This window comes from Arachis stenosperma, chromosome 10 (genome assembly GCF_014773155.1).
Source record: "Arachis stenosperma cultivar V10309 chromosome 10, arast.V10309.gnm1.PFL2, whole genome shotgun sequence".
In the NCBI taxonomy this organism is placed as follows: Eukaryota; Viridiplantae; Streptophyta; class Magnoliopsida; order Fabales; family Fabaceae; genus Arachis; species Arachis stenosperma.
In genome coordinates this window covers 1,177,521-1,192,923 of record NC_080386.1, presented here as the reverse complement: position 1 = coordinate 1,192,923, position 15,403 = coordinate 1,177,521, and the positions used below count along the sequence as shown (strand labels likewise).

The 15,403-nt window shown below is 38.5% G+C and overlaps 4 protein-coding genes across 4 annotated transcripts; 3 read left to right on the top strand and 1 right to left on the bottom strand.

Annotated features, from left to right (window-relative positions):
- Positions 1 to 242: 242 nt before the first annotated feature.
- LOC130956243 (protein STICHEL-like 3) lies at positions 243 to 6,207 on the top strand. Its single transcript, XM_057883290.1, has 8 exons — positions 243 to 459; positions 730 to 995; positions 1,120 to 3,245; positions 3,367 to 3,586; positions 3,876 to 4,424; positions 4,769 to 5,321; positions 5,492 to 5,555; positions 5,845 to 6,207. Exons 3-8 carry the CDS (start codon positions 1,197 to 1,199, stop codon positions 5,935 to 5,937), a joined length of 3,528 nt encoding a protein of 1,175 aa, XP_057739273.1. The 5' UTR covers positions 243 to 459; positions 730 to 995; positions 1,120 to 1,196; the 3' UTR covers positions 5,938 to 6,207.
- An 800-nt stretch (positions 6,208 to 7,007) lies between these two features.
- Positions 7,008 to 8,160, top strand: LOC130955801 (fasciclin-like arabinogalactan protein 12). Its single transcript, XM_057882772.1, has one exon. It carries the CDS (start codon positions 7,104 to 7,106, stop codon positions 7,950 to 7,952), a length of 849 nt encoding a protein of 282 aa, XP_057738755.1. The 5' UTR covers positions 7,008 to 7,103; the 3' UTR covers positions 7,953 to 8,160.
- A 2,160-nt stretch (positions 8,161 to 10,320) lies between these two features.
- Positions 10,321 to 11,539, top strand: LOC130956362 (fasciclin-like arabinogalactan protein 11). The gene has a single exon (XM_057883399.1). The coding sequence runs from the start codon at positions 10,372 to 10,374 to the stop codon at positions 11,239 to 11,241; it is 870 nt and encodes a 289-aa protein (XP_057739382.1). The 5' UTR covers positions 10,321 to 10,371; the 3' UTR covers positions 11,242 to 11,539.
- Positions 11,540 to 12,674: 1,135 nt separating this feature from the next.
- LOC130955380 (uncharacterized) lies at positions 12,675 to 13,424 on the bottom strand. Its single transcript, XM_057882216.1, has one exon. The coding sequence runs from the start codon at positions 13,422 to 13,424 to the stop codon at positions 12,675 to 12,677; it is 750 nt and encodes a 249-aa protein (XP_057738199.1).
- Between the last annotated feature and the right edge of the window lie 1,979 nt (positions 13,425 to 15,403).

Below are 15,403 nucleotides of genomic sequence, written 5' to 3'. Positions count from 1 at the left end.
CATAATTATAATTGTTGTTTTATTCTTATACGGATATATTTGTCAGCATCTGTATCTTTTATGGGTACAAATGTAATTTATTCTTTAAAATATTGACTTATTTTTTAATATTATGTAGTTGAAGGAAAAAAAAAATATAAAATGGAAATTGAAATTGCATGCTTAGCAGCAAATGGACACACCGCTTTATTTGCAGAGAGTGTCCTGTGTTCACTGTCCTCTCTCTGTCCACAACGGATCCATACCTCCCTCTCAAGTTTCAACCCTCACCACTCACCACCCCTTTCTCTCTCTCTCTCTCTCTCTCTCTACACTGCTGAGTGAGTGTTTGAGTGAGATATGGGTTGGACTATCGTTTTCTTTCCCTCGTGAAGTGCATGTGAACCTTGCTGATGAGAGATCTGGACACCTTAATAATCCAAAAGGGTCATCTTCCCCTTTTCTTTCTCTCTCATTCAGGTGATTCAACTCTTCTTCCTCCCTTCTACTTCCACCTTTAGCTTTTATTTTTCTCTCTCTCTTTCTTTTTTTGCTTCCTACTGTTGGAAATGTTACATCATTTTCTTTATGCTCCTGCTGCTTAGTTAATTCTCACCTCTCATTTCTTCAAACACTGGCCTGATTGGTGCTTTCTGTGTTTTTTGCACTTCTTTTGAGCTTTTTGGATAACGGGGTCTTAGATTCTTCTCTTCTGCATGCTTGTTTGACCCCAAAATTGTTCCTTGTTAGGTGCTTGATATTTGAACTTCTAAGCTGGCTTCTTTGCTGCACCAGCATAAAGTTCACTCTTTTAGCTTTTTCTACCTTCGTTTAGCTCAATGGGGTTAGAGGAATACTTGATTTTGTTTATGGAGTGTGCCGTGTAGCAACAGGGAAGTTCTGTTGAGTGTTGATTAATAATTCCTCCACTTGAAGTGTGTTTCTTGTGTCTTTGTGGAGTTAAGTTTGCTTAATGGGATAATTGACTGCAAGACCTGGTGTTTCTCCCCCTTTTGGTGAGTTCAATTCTAACTTCATTTTTGGCATTTTTGCAAGTAATTAAGGGGTGTTCACGAATGTGCATTTATTTTTCCCTATTGTTTTTGCTGAAATATTTGTGAAAAATTGGCTCATGTACAGGTAAAAATGCGAGATTTTTTATCTTATGTCTTTAATTTAGAAGAGATATTGGTGTCAGAAAGGTTGGTGTTCTGATCATGACTAGGGCTGTCCGCAATAGGGTACTCAAGGATGCCAATGGTGATGTCAGTGATCATCTACGCAATCACATACATTTAACAAATTGCATTCACTTGAAGAACCACATGCACAAGAACAGCCCTATCCTGGCTGATAGGTCCCTCATGAGGGACCTTGTTGTGCTTCAGAGGTCACGTTCCCTCAGGGACCCTTCGGCCAGCCCTCAATCATGGAACTCACCTTCTGTGGTTGATATGCTTTTCAAAAAGGTTGAAAATGATGTCATGCTCCATGGAGGAAGAAGGTCTGTGGGCGGGGAGCGCCGGAAGGAAGGGAGGAGGTTGTCTGGAACCTCGCCGCCCTTGGTGAGCATAGGTACATCAAGAGTTGCTCCAGGTGATGCTAGTAGAGGCAATGATGGGGTGCCAGCAACTAGTGAGCGTAGTAGCAAGAGTGGAATTGGGGATGGGAAGAGAGTTGGGAGAGAAGAATCTGGTAGAAAGAGTGATAGGCCTGATTATGTGGATGTTAGTCAAGAACAGCATCTAAGTCAAGCTGCCAAAACTTTGTCTGAAGATGTTGCTTCAAGGCACTCTGAATCTAAAGGGAGAAAGAAACATAAAGGGAAAAATGTTCGAGATGTTCAAGTTAAGACCCTTTCTGAACAGCTTAATGATATTCCATTGGATAGTGATGATTTAGCATCATCAAACATTCATTTTCGTGGAAGGTTTCCTAGACAAGAGAAAATCATTGAGGAGGCAGAAGCCAGTGTGCGTGGTCATGGAAGTCGGGTAAAGAGGCGTAAATTTCGAAGTGCAAGAAGAGCTCGTGTGGCTACAGCATCAAGAGATACTGGTGCTGAGAATGAATTATCTGTGGCCTCCAACTCATTAGCTCATGGTTCAGCCCACCAGAGATATCACTCAGAGGAGGCTGATGAGTTCCTAGATGGAAATGTTACTAGAGCTCCAAAAAATGGTTGTGGTATTCCATGGAATTGGTCCAGGATTCATCATAGAGGTAAAACATTCCTTGACATGGCAGGGAGAAGTTTTACTTGTGGTTTATCTGACTCAAGATTAAGGAAAGGGTTAAATGGCAATGGAAGAAATATTTCTGAAATGCCTGTGGCATCTGAGCACTCAGGTTCATCTACTAAATCTGATGCAGAAGCAATGCCTTTATTACTTGATGCATCTGGGAGCACTGAAAATGCTTGTTGGTCCCATGACTATTCCGGGGAACTTGGTCTTTTTGGTGATAACTTGTTCAACCGTGATATTGATTCTGACCTTGCTTCTGAAGCTAGATCTGGTGACCAACATAAGTTGAGAGGGAATGGTCATGGTAGACATCAAAGCTTAACACAAAAGTATATGCCGCGAACCTTCAGAGATATGGTTGGACAGAGTTTAGTGGCACAAGCTCTTTCGAATGCAGTAATGAGGAGAAAAGTTGGGTTGTTGTATGTGTTTTATGGTCCCCATGGCACCGGAAAAACTTCCTGTGCCCGCATATTTGCCAGAGCATTGAATTGTAACTCTTCAGAACACCCGAAACCTTGTGGCTTTTGCAATTATTGCATGGCACATGATATGGGCAAGAGTAGAAATATAAGGGAAGTTGGCCCAGTCAGTAATTTTGACTTCGAGAGTATCATGGATCTTCTTGACCATATGATTGTATCCCAGCTCCCATCACAGTACAGAGTGTTCATTTTTGATGACTGTGATACTTTATCAGTGGATTGTTGGAATGCCATATCAAAGGTCATTGATCGAGCACCTAGACGTGTGGTTTTTATCCTTGTCAGTTCTAGTCTTGATGTCCTGCCTCATATAATAATATCCAGGTGTCAAAAATTCTTTTTTCCAAAGCTGAAGGATGGAGATATTATATATACATTGCAGTTGATTGCAACCAAGGAAGGCCTAGATATTGATAAGGATGCCTTGAAACTCATTGCATCAAGATCTGATGGATCGTTGAGAGATGCTGAGATGACCCTTGAACAACTTAGTTTGCTTGGGCAGAGAATATCTGTTCCTCTTGTTCAGGAACTGGTAAGTTGTTTTCTATTAGCACAATTCTGTTTTTCATTGATCACTATATTCTGCTATCAACTGGCATTAATATTTTTTGTTGCTATAGATAACTTGCTCTGAACTTAAATTCTTTCTTCAGGTAGGGCTTATCTCTGATGAGAAATTGATTGATCTACTTGATTTGGCATTATCTGCTGACACAGTCAATACTGTGAAGAATTTGAGGGTGATCATGGAAACTGGTGTTGAGCCATTAGCTTTAATGTCACAGCTTGCCACAGTAATAACTGATATACTTGCTGGGACATATGACTTCACAAAAGAAAGGCGAAGAAGAAAGTTCTTCCGGAGACAGCCGTGTGAGTAAAAGTTATAGATTTTATCAAAGTCATAAATTCATTGTAAGCTGAGATGATACTGATAATCTTAGACTTAGTTCTTATATCTGAAACAAATGCAAAACTTTAATGCTGAACAATTCCAAAACTGGCTATCCTTGAAAAAATGTTTTTCTTTTTGGTTTTATACACTTGTCGGTGTGGAGACAGAAGAAGGGAGACTGGGAGAGCCTTAATCTGTTTTCATGTTGAAAGATATTTATTTCATTACTATCCTTTTACAAACTGCTGATGTTGATTTATGTATCAGTGTCTAAAGAAGACATGGAAAAGCTTCGCCAAGCACTAAAAACATTATCTGAGGCTGAAAAGCAGTTGAGGATGTCCAATGATAAGCTTACGTGGTTGACAGCTGCATTGCTTCAACTTGCTCCTGACCAACAATATGTGATGCCTACTTCATCTGATAATAGCTTCAACCATAGTCCCCTAGCTCTAAACAATTCTGGTGTGAGAGAAGCAACCAGAATAAATGGAAACCCTGTTGAAATTTCCAGCAAAGCAAGACAATTATCAGTAGATTCTAGATTAGAAAACTTCCATGCGGGACACTCAGCTAATGGTATGACAAAGGATCCTAGTACAGAGAAAAGAAGACTCGGTGTGTCTGGTTCTGCCACTCAACAAACTTATTCCCATATGGCCAACAAGAGTAGAATGAATGAAAGGCAGATATTGAGTAAAAACCATAAAGGTATTGAAGAGATGTGGTTAGAGGTTCTTGAGAGGATTCAAGTTACTGGACTGAGAGAATTTTTGTATAAAGAAGGCAAGCTGATCTCTGTCAGTTTTGGAGCAGGTAAACATCAATTCCTCGCTATTCATTTTTGCATGTTGCTTTGTGAAGAATTATTTTAAACTGGTTTATGTATTTGATTACACTTAATATTAGTCAACTGAAGGGCCTTGTAGCAAAATGCATTGAAAACTTGCTTTTGGGTTCATCATAAAGTTAACAGTGATTTTTAATCCAGTTATGTAGCTTTTTATTTGCTTACATAAGTAGCTTTCTTTTTGGTTTAATGGGTTGATATTGTTGTTATTATTATGGTAGGTTGCTTATGTGTCTCACTCCTGTTTTTGTTGTTTGTATTGACAATTTGTTACCATTTATCTAATGATAATGGATGCAATATTGTGCAGCTCCAACTGTGCAGCTAATGTTTAGTTCTCAAATGACCAAATCCACGGCTGAGAAGTTCACAGGTCACATTTTACAAGCATTTGAATCTGTCCTCGGAACATCTGTAACGATAGAAATTAGATGCGAGTCAACTAGAGATGCGGGCTCAGCTGTTCAACTTCCTCTTACATTGCCTGCTACTGATGATAATTCGTCACAAATTAGAGAATTAAGTGGTGTTGGTGTCGCTCGAGCTCATCCAAGGGGTGAAATCATAGAAGAAGCAGCTTCTCCAGCAGAGCACAAGAATGATGCACAGCAAGTTGATGCTCATGCAACATCTTACAGAAGTGTAGAAGGTTCAAGTATAGGGCAAGCATCAGCTTCCCAAAGAAATCCAATAGTTAAGTCTCACTTGGACCGCAGAAAGCTTAGGGAACAAGGTCAAAGTAAAAGTATTGTAAAAAGTAAGGTATCTCTTGCTCATGTAATCCAGCAGGCGGAAAGCCAGCGAAGTGGGTGGTCGAAACGCAAAGCAGTTTCCATTGCTGAAAAGCTTGAACTAGAGAATCTGTATGTTGCTTCTTATCCATTTTCTTTCTATGTGTACACTTTGTAATTCAAGGATGGTAGCTTGCTTAAAATCTCCATTAGCCTGGGTACTATTATGGTTTTTCTGTTTCAGTGAACTAGTAGTGTCTCTTTTGTAACTGCCTATTGATTCTAAAATTCTTACTCTGCAGGAAACTGGAACCAAGATCAAGGAGCTTACTTTGCTGGAAAGCATCAAGAGCAACCCGTCAGAAGGTAATCATATTTTGCATGATCTAAATTTAATGTTAGAATTCATACATGAACCTTTTTCTTTTGAAGTAAATAAAAATAATAATATTTTATCCACCATCAAGAATATATTCAAACTTTTCAGGCAAGACTGTTAACTAGAAATACAGCAGTGTTGATGCATATGTTTGTAGTTTTTATGCTTCAGCTTCATATGCTGTGATTGTGTTGGTGAAAGTGCATATTTTTAGATTTTGTTTTGCATTTGCTTAATTACTATACACATTATTGATTTATTTAATTGCATTGGCAGCTGTCCCGCTTGAAAATTCGAACCCGAAAACCAAGAGCATTGCTGAAGTTAGTCTCATGTGGGAGATGTCTCTCTTCAAAATCTCCAAGATAGTTTTTGGAATCTCTCAGAGGATCCATCCCACTGCCATTGTAATTTGTATTTGTCTGTATTTAGGCCGGTTTTTTTTCCTCCTCATGTTATAGGGTCCAATTTCATAAGGCCAATCCTTATTTTCATTTAATCTAATAAAAAGCATGTAGTTATATATCTAATGAAGAAAAATTAGGAATGTAGTTGATGTAGTTATTCCATTTTAGTGATAAGATGTTGTATATTTTTCCTTCCAGGCATAAATTTGATGAGAAATTTAAATTTAGATTCAATTCAAAATTTTATTAACTACTGTGGCAGTATCTTTTGTTGGAGCTCTATTAACTGGTCTCAATTATTGCTTTGATTGTTCTGTTGAACAGAAAATGTAAGCAAGAACTTGTCTTATTTCAAGACAAATCTGTGAGTTCAGTCTTATGTCTTGAAACCATTTTTGTTAATTTGGTTTTATATCATATTGAGTAATGATAGAGGACTATAAAAGCGTGCATATAAACAGGGTTTTGAAATAGTGAATGGTAAACAATACCTTTCAAGATCTAATGCATGTATATAAGGAAGCATATACTTTTCTGATTCTATTTAGAGGGAAACAACATAGTCCATATATATTGTTCATGTGTAGTTGTGTACTTAGATTCCATTTTTAAAGGAATGAATCTTAAATGAGTACAGAAAAAATGACTCTTCAAACATTTTTCTGTATGTAAACAAGAGAAAATTATCATATAATATGACAAACATTTTAACACAAACAGTTACAATAAACTTATTATATCTCTCTCAAGTGAATTGATCTAACATCTTTCTACCCAATAGAAAAAGGAGATGCTGCCTTATCTGTAAAACTGGCATCTTTTTTAGTATCATCTCACAACTAATTGGGGTTCATTCACTAATCCATTCCCTGCATTTCCAAGCAAAACTGTCATGACAGATAAGATACACAGCCTCACTCCCCTTTATAATAGAGGTCATTTTCATAACTAAAACCTTTTACCTAACCCATCATTTTAGCATCTATAAAAGCCACTTCCACCCCTTCAATTCCCTCACAGCAAACACTCATTGCAATAGCAATTAGCCTAATCATTTGCATATTGCATCTACCCCAAAAGCAGCAAAACAATCTACAAAACTTTCAAGCTTCAATTACCAATAAGAAAATGAAGCAAAGTATCATCTTTTCACTTCTTTTAGTACTACTTTCTCCCATATTTTCCACCATCACTTTAGCACAATCACCTGCTGCAGCTCCTAAACCCCCAACAAAACCAAAACCTGCACCAGCAGCACCAGCTGCAGCACCAGTGAAGCCATTAGTCCCATCACTTCCACAGTCACCTACATCCGATACTTCTTCGGGCGAAGACATTGTCAAGATCCTAAGAAAAGCGAAGAACTTCAACACAATGATCCGTTTATTCAAGACCACCCAAATCATCAACCAAGTCAATGCACAACTGGTGACATCAAAGACCGGAGGCTTAACCATCTTCGCACCGGACGATGGTGCCTTCTCTAATCTCAAAGCAGGGTTCTTCAACTCCCTAAGCGATCGCCAACAAAAGGCATTGATACAATTCCATGTTCTTCCGGTTTACGTATCAAGCTCAAATTTTGATTCTCTTAGCAACCCTGTTTTGACTCTGGCCAGTGATAGCCCCAATGGTTACCAACTTAATGTGACTGCATATGGTAACAGTGTGAATATCTCAACTGGGGTAGTGAATGCAACACTCACAGGGATTGTTTACTCTGATAAGGTGCTTGCTATTTACCATGTTGATAAGGTGCTTATTCCCTTGGATTTCTCTAAGCCTAAGCCTATAGCTCCGGCACCGGCTTTGGCAATATCACCAAAAGCCGATAAGGATAACTCCTCTGCAGAAGATACTGATCAGGGAGATTCAACAAAGGAGAATTCTGGGGCATTGAAGTTGCTTGGTGTGCAAGGAACAATGTTGGTGTCAATTGGTGTTGCTTTTGCTGCAGCACTAACGATTTTCAGTTGATGAAGGATTGAAGTGAAGACCCGTTTGGATCATGATGTTGGTCAAAGTTATTAGAACAAGAACTGTGCATGATTTTTGTGAATTCTCTATGTTGTTTGTTTCTTTTTCTCTTTTGGTGTTGAAAGCTGTATGTGAACCCCTTTGGCTTCTTTCCTTCTTTTGTCTTCCAATATAATTTAAAAAGAAAAATGATTGTTTTGTTGTAAAAGGTTTTGAATTATGCATTTAATCGTTTAGACTTTGTTAGATAGACAATAGTTTTTATGAACAATGTGAATAATGATTCTAAAATTGACCCAATAACACTACATCCCAAATTACGCACCTAAATCTTAATATTATGATAACTATCTGTACACCTAATGAATTGAACATCCGATATATCCATTGTTCACATTGTTTAATTTGGTACCAAAATGCAATCTTAATAACATATTTATTGATTAATTTGGTAGTTGATTTTTAATGTATATATAACATTTTTTATTTCTTCCTATAAGATTTTCGTTAGTATAATTTGATTTATCTGAATAACTTTTCACAATGAATTCTCAAGTGTTTTTGCATAAAATGAAGCAAAATTGCTTTCTTTTTTAGGTGTGAATTGAAAGGATATCTTTATTGAAATAGCTACTTCCTTATATCCAATTGATGATACCTAAAAATAAGAACATCAATCACTCCTTTCATGTCGCTGCCAAAAAAAATCACTCCTTGTAACGTTAGCAACAATGATTGGAGAAAAAACAAATGATTTTACAGAGTACATTAATGTAATTTTGTTCCATGTATATACATATTGATACATCCTTCTTAACGTTCTAGTTATTATATCGATAACGCTAGAAATATAATACAACAACAAGAAAGCTTTGTCTCTCTAAGTAGGGTCGACTACATGAATCAAACGATGCCATTATGTTCTATCATATTTACAAAAAGACTGTTTACATGTAAATCTCGTTTGACCACCTCATGGATGGCATTCTTAGGTCATCCTCTGCCTTTCACCCCTTATCTATCTTCTATCTCATCCACCCTCTGACTGGGTGTTCTATCGGTCTTATTCTCACATGTCCAAACTACCTGAGACGCAATTCAACCATCTTTTCCACAATGGGTGCTACTCCAACTCTCTCCCTTATATCTTCGTTTCTTATTTTATTCAATTGCGTATGACTACTCATCCATCTCAACATCTTCATCTCTGCCACACTCAACTTATGTTCGTGCTCCCCTTTGACCGCCTAACACTCCGTACCATAAAGCATAGCCGGTCTTATAGCAGTGAGATAGAATTTACCTTTAAGTTTTAAAGGAACTTTTTATCGCATATAAAACCATATGCACTCTACCATTTTGACGATCCTGTTCAATCTTTCCATTATTCTATATGATGCGCCCAAGATATTTAAAACTTTTAACTTTTGTTAGGATGTTTTCTCCGATCTTCCACCTCTATATTAGAGTTTTCCCTTCTCAGAACTTACATTCCATATATTTCGTCTTACTACAGCTTATGTGCAGACCATACACTTCTAGAGTAATTTAAGATCCATGAAATATTTTGAACAAACTGGAAATAAAATTGCAAAGAAAATATATGTCGTTATAGTTATTGTTGATATATATCTCCCAAGTCCCAAACACATCAATCTCAATCTGATTAGGATGGGATATATTATATCAAAATAGAGAGAATTAGGTGGATACATCGGAGAAGGTATAGTAGGTCCAAAGTGTGATTCTTAGTTCCTCAATCCTTTCCTAAATAATCTTTCATAGGGTGCCACTTATCTGATGATTTGATTTGGTTTCCCTTTTTTCCCTGATCGATGGATCGGAGTAATTAACTCACCCTATACACACACCAATCATGAGTTGAGAATTATATTATATTTCCAACTGCACTGTTATATTTAAAAAAATGATAAATAATTAAACATATCATTATATCTAAATGTATACAAATAAGTTGACAACAAAAGCATTTTACAAACATCATATCATATCAAAATATATATGATGTGAAAGCAAAATAGTTGCATGCATGCATATTAATCTTAATGAACCATCATTCACAGCTAAGAAATGTTCCAACTTAAGTTCCTTTGTTTCTTAGCCTTAATCTGATAAGTAGTTATAACTAAGCCTTTTAAATATGGTGAACTTCACGTGAAGTTGATATTTAAGAGCTGTTAGATGAAAATTTAGTCAAATCAGTCAAACCATATAACAGCTCTCAGATATAACTTCACGTGAAGTTGATCCACCTAGTTTCCACCTTTAAACATATCCAATTAATTAATCTCGCTCATTACTACATGCATCTGTCCTCAATATATAAAGGAAACCCCTTCTCTCAAATTAATTAACACTAACACAAAAGAAACTAACTCTCATCACTGAAAAGTGAAAAATGAAGATCACAAATTTAAAACAACAACAACCTCTCTTCTTTTCTGTCACATTGCTATCACTAGCACTCACCACCACCACCTTAGCACAACTCTCCCCAACCCAGCCCGCTCCATCTCCGCCTACAACCACCGCACCATCCCCAGGATTCAGCACAGTCCCCCTTGTACCGGTTTCACCAAGCGGCGCACCCATCGCAGCGGCCCCAAAAGCCCCCACCATTGATATCATCCAAATCCTGAAGAAAGCAAAAAGATTCTCCGTCCTCATCCGCCTCCTGGAAACCACACAACTCATCAACCAGCTCAACTCGCAGCTCGTAACTTCTGGTTCTGGAGGGTTAACCCTCTTTGCACCCGAAGATACTGCCTTCTCAAAACTCAAACCAGGATTCTTGAACTCTCTGAGTGACAGAAAGAAGGTGGAGTTGTTGCAGTTCCACACGCTCTCTTCCTTCATCTCTATCTCCAACTTCGACACGCTAACCAACCCGGTGCAGACGCAGGCCGGCGACGACCCTCAGAGGCTGCAGCTCAACGTAACCACCTACGGCGGCAGCCATGTAAGTATGACCACCGGCGCCGTCAATGCCTCCATCACCGGAACCGTTTACACAGACAGCAAACTCGCCATATACCAGGTGGACAAAGTGCTTCTCCCTCTCGACGTCGTGCTTCCCGCCAAGGCTCCGGCGCCGGCGCCAGGGAAGGCTAAGGCTGACAAAACCAAGCCATCCTCGTCGTCGTCCTCCTCCTCCGGTGAAGGGAAGGCTTCGCCCACAGAAGGTTCATCAAATGGTGGTGAATCGAAGGGAATGTGGATGGGTGTTGTTCTTGTTGTCGTTGTTGGAGTGACTACTATAATAGGTTGAAGATGAAGTCTTCAATGGTTTTGTTGTGATTGGATTCTCTTTAAATTTATCTTGTTTATGTTATGTTAGGAGCAGTCGACTTTATGGAAAGTTGATAGTTGAGAGTCGTCAGATGATTTGATTGATTCACTAAATTTTTATCTAACGATTTCTATCTATTAAATTTATGTAAAGTCGACTGAAACTGTGTTTTGTTGTGATATATATTTTTCTTTTCCTTTTATGCTTTTCTTTATCCATTTATACATCATATTTATTTTGGAAAAGTCTAGGAGGCCAGCAGTTTTATTGAATTTTAGCCAGCATGTAACCAGTAGAGGAAGGTGAGCTATTGGATGAAATTTTACACCAATCTCACACCATCAAATCATCATTGATGGCTAGTTGATGGCTAACAATCACAAAAATTGCTGGCCCCCTAGCATTGCTCATTTATTTTTCAAGTTCACATTAAGTGCACTTTAATTTTGTTGCTGGTGAAACCCACTCAAAGAGAGTATACACTAGACTTATTTTTTTGTTTTAATATTAGTTAATTTTTTAAAATTATTTTTTATTTTAAATTCTTAGATTATAAACTTTAAACTCTTATATTTTTAAAATAGCAATAAAAAACGTTAGTTAACATGACCAATGAAAAGTTCTGATTTTTTTTTTTGGACCTGGTGTAGGCCGGACACCCGGCCCACACACTAATAGAACCGAGCCCCACACCCGCCCGCCTAACTATCCTAATTCAAACAACAGATTACCTCTCTCTCTCAACCAACCACTCTCACTTAACGCACTAAACCAGAAGAGGCAAATTCCAGAACTAACGACTGGAGAAAAAGAGGATAACTCTGAATCAGGTTGGCCAAAGGCGGAGACCCAGTTCGCTCCGGCTCTCCGGAGAAGAAGAAGGACGGAATCGCTCCCCTGTTCATTCCCTTTTAGGCGGATAGTTTTTGAGGAGCGCTACTCCGACTCACAGAAGCTAGGCTGCTGGAAGCCGCTTGCGAAGAAACAGCTCCGATAATAATGATGCCTAGATAAGCGGCACTTTGGCATAGGAGGAATCTGATGGGATCACTACAAGCTTGGGTGGTTTGATCCTCTATGCGGTAATGGTGCCTTCCCTTCCCAATTGCTCCAATCCTCAATCCCCTTAACCTGCCAATTAACCATTCCTCATCTTTTTCTTAAAATAAATATTATTTTGTATAATAATAATAATAATAATATATATATATATATATACTATTAGTTTTTTTTTTTACTAAGATCCAATTCTCGAAAGGAAGATCTTATCTTCAATTTTTTTAAAAGATATATATATATATATATATATATATATATATATATATGAGAGTATATAGTTATTTATATATATATATAACATAGATCTGGCCATGCTTGCAAAGTGAGCTCTATTGACTGCTCTAACTATGCATTCAGGTTTGCTGGTGAGAATTTTGGAGAAGCAGTCCAATTCTTTCTCTTCTGATGATGTCTGCAATTTGAGGCGGGAGAGTTGTTGGCCAAATAGCAGGAAGTTGATTTTTGAGTTTCAGAGCTGCTAGTGAATGAGCCAGTCTGTTTCCTTCTCGAGGGGTCCAGGTGAAACCACAGTTTGAGAGTCTTTTTTGAATAGAAATTATGTCTTGAATGATTGGGTCTATTTCCCAAATTGTATCCCTTGACTTGAGAGTCTGAACAATCTGCAGACTATCTGTTTCAATGATGGCTCTTTGAATATTTAAATTCTCCACTAGAATTACAGCTTCCCTTAATGCTTGTGCCTCTGCTGATAGGCTTGAGTTTGCTTGAATCACTGTTGCAGATCCCCCCAAGATTTTTCCTGTATGGTCTCTGATCACTGAAGCTGTTGCCCCTGACTTAGTTCCAATGGAAAAAGCAGCATCAGAATTTACCTTGAGCCAGCTCTGAGGAGGAGGTCTCCAAATGACAGGTAATGATCTCCCTTTGTTGTCTTCTCTGACTTTGGAGATGTTTTCATTTATTAGGCTATTGTATTCTTTTTCTATTATTCTTGCATGATTGATGGTAGACTCTGGATTAGGCTCTATGTTGTTGTACTCGTAGTTGTTTCTAGCCTTCCAAATTGTCCACATAGTGATGCCAATTCTATTCCAATTCTGGTCCACTTCCGTTCTGTTGGCTTCTTTACACTTTATGTACATTTGTTGTAGCCATTGTCCCACTGATCTGACATTTTGGTTTGTTGGCGTGCATTGTGACTGTGAGCCAAACCACACTGCTCTAGTCCAATCGCAGAGCAGGAGAGTATGTTCACTGGTCTCTTCCTCTTGCGCACAGATCGGACAAACACTATTTGTCAATAATCTCTTTTTTTTTTTTTAAATTTGCCCTTACCGGTATGATGTTGTGTGCGACCTTCCACAGGAACATTTTGATTTTTTGGGGTGCCTTTATGTTCCAAATCCCTTCCCATAGTTCTTCGAACACTGAGCTTGATGATGGGCTATAGTAGTGACTTCTTTCGTCTTCTTCTTTTTTTGCCGCATAGTACCCTGTTTTGGTTGTGAATTCTCCATCCTTCCTGAAGGGCCACAATAATCTGTCCTCCTTAGAGATCCTGCTTACTGGAGTTTGGAGTATTTTTTCTGCTACAACTGGGGGGAAACTCCTTTGGATTTTCGCTCTATCCCATTCTCTAGAAGGTGTTAGTAGTTCTTCTACTCTTTGATTATCACTGCCTCCTCTTTTGAGTGGCTCGTTGAATCCATGAATCCAGTTATCACCCAATACCTTCACTCCACTTCCTTTGCCTATGCTCTATTTTCCTTTACTCTTTATAAGCTCCCTCCCTTGCAGTAAGCTGTTCCATATCCATGTGCCCTTTCGATGCTTTGACGCTTCCCAAAAATCGCAATCTGGAAAATATAGAGCCTTGAGCACTTGTACCCATTTTGCTTCCGGGTTCCTGATCACTCTCCAAGCCTGTTTGGCTAAATGCGCCGTATTCTGGTGGTGAAACTCCTTAAAACCGAGTCCTCCTTCCTTCTTACTCTTGCATAGCTTTGGCCAAGCCTTCCAATGGATCCCTCTTTCTCTTCCTTGACTTCTCCACCAAAACTTAGCGATTTTGGCATTTAATTTATTGCAAAAGGATTTGGGGAACCTTAGAATGCTCATGGCGTATGTTGGAATTGCTTGAATGACTGCTTTTATAAGGACCTCCTTACCAGCTTGATTTAACAGTCTTTCTTTCCATCCTTCTATTTTTTCTTCCACTTTTTTCATGATCCACTCTAGAGCTTTGCCTTTCGCCCTTCCCCAATGAGCCGGGAGTCCCAAGTATCTCCCTGGGCTGTCCCAAGTTGGAATGTTGAGAATGTCTTCTATGTTGACTCTGGTTTGGATCGGAATTTGGTTACCAAAGATTATTCCTGATTTTTCTAAATTGATCACTTGTCCCGAGGCCGAGGTATATTGGTTCAGGATCTGTACTAGTTGATAGATTTCCTCCTCTTCTGCCCCTGAAAATATGATACAATCATCAGCGAACAGTAAGTGAGTGATAATTGGTGCTTTAGGTGCTAGCTTAACTCCTGTGATAATCTTTTTGTTTAGGGCATTGTCCATTAAAATGGTAAAAATTTCAGAAGCTAAGATAAAGAGATAAGGGGAAAGGGGGTCTCCCTGTCTTAGTCCTCTTTGTGGGATGATTTCCTTGGTTAGAGCTCCATTGATCTTGAACTTATATGTCACACTTCTGATGCACTCCATTATGAGCTTCACCCATTCTTGATGGAACCCGAAGGCCTTTAGCGCTTCTTTTATGAACTTTCACTCCATCCTATCATAAGCTTTATTCATATCGAGCTTGATGTCTAAGTCCTTGGTGGCTTCTTTCCCTTTACTTGTTATTCTGTGGATTGCTTCTTGGACTATGACTATGTTATCTTGAATGAGTCTTCCACTGACAAATGCACTTTGGGTTGGTGAAACGATCTTATCTATGATTCCCCGTAATCTAGCCACTAACACCTTAGATATTATTTTGTAAATGTAGTTGCAGCAGCTTATGGGCCTCAACTGGTTCAAGGTTTCTGCTTGCTTAATCTTTGGGATGAGCACCACCTGTGTTTCATTGATTTGTTTTGGTATGGAGCCTCCTTGAAAGAAATTTTTAACC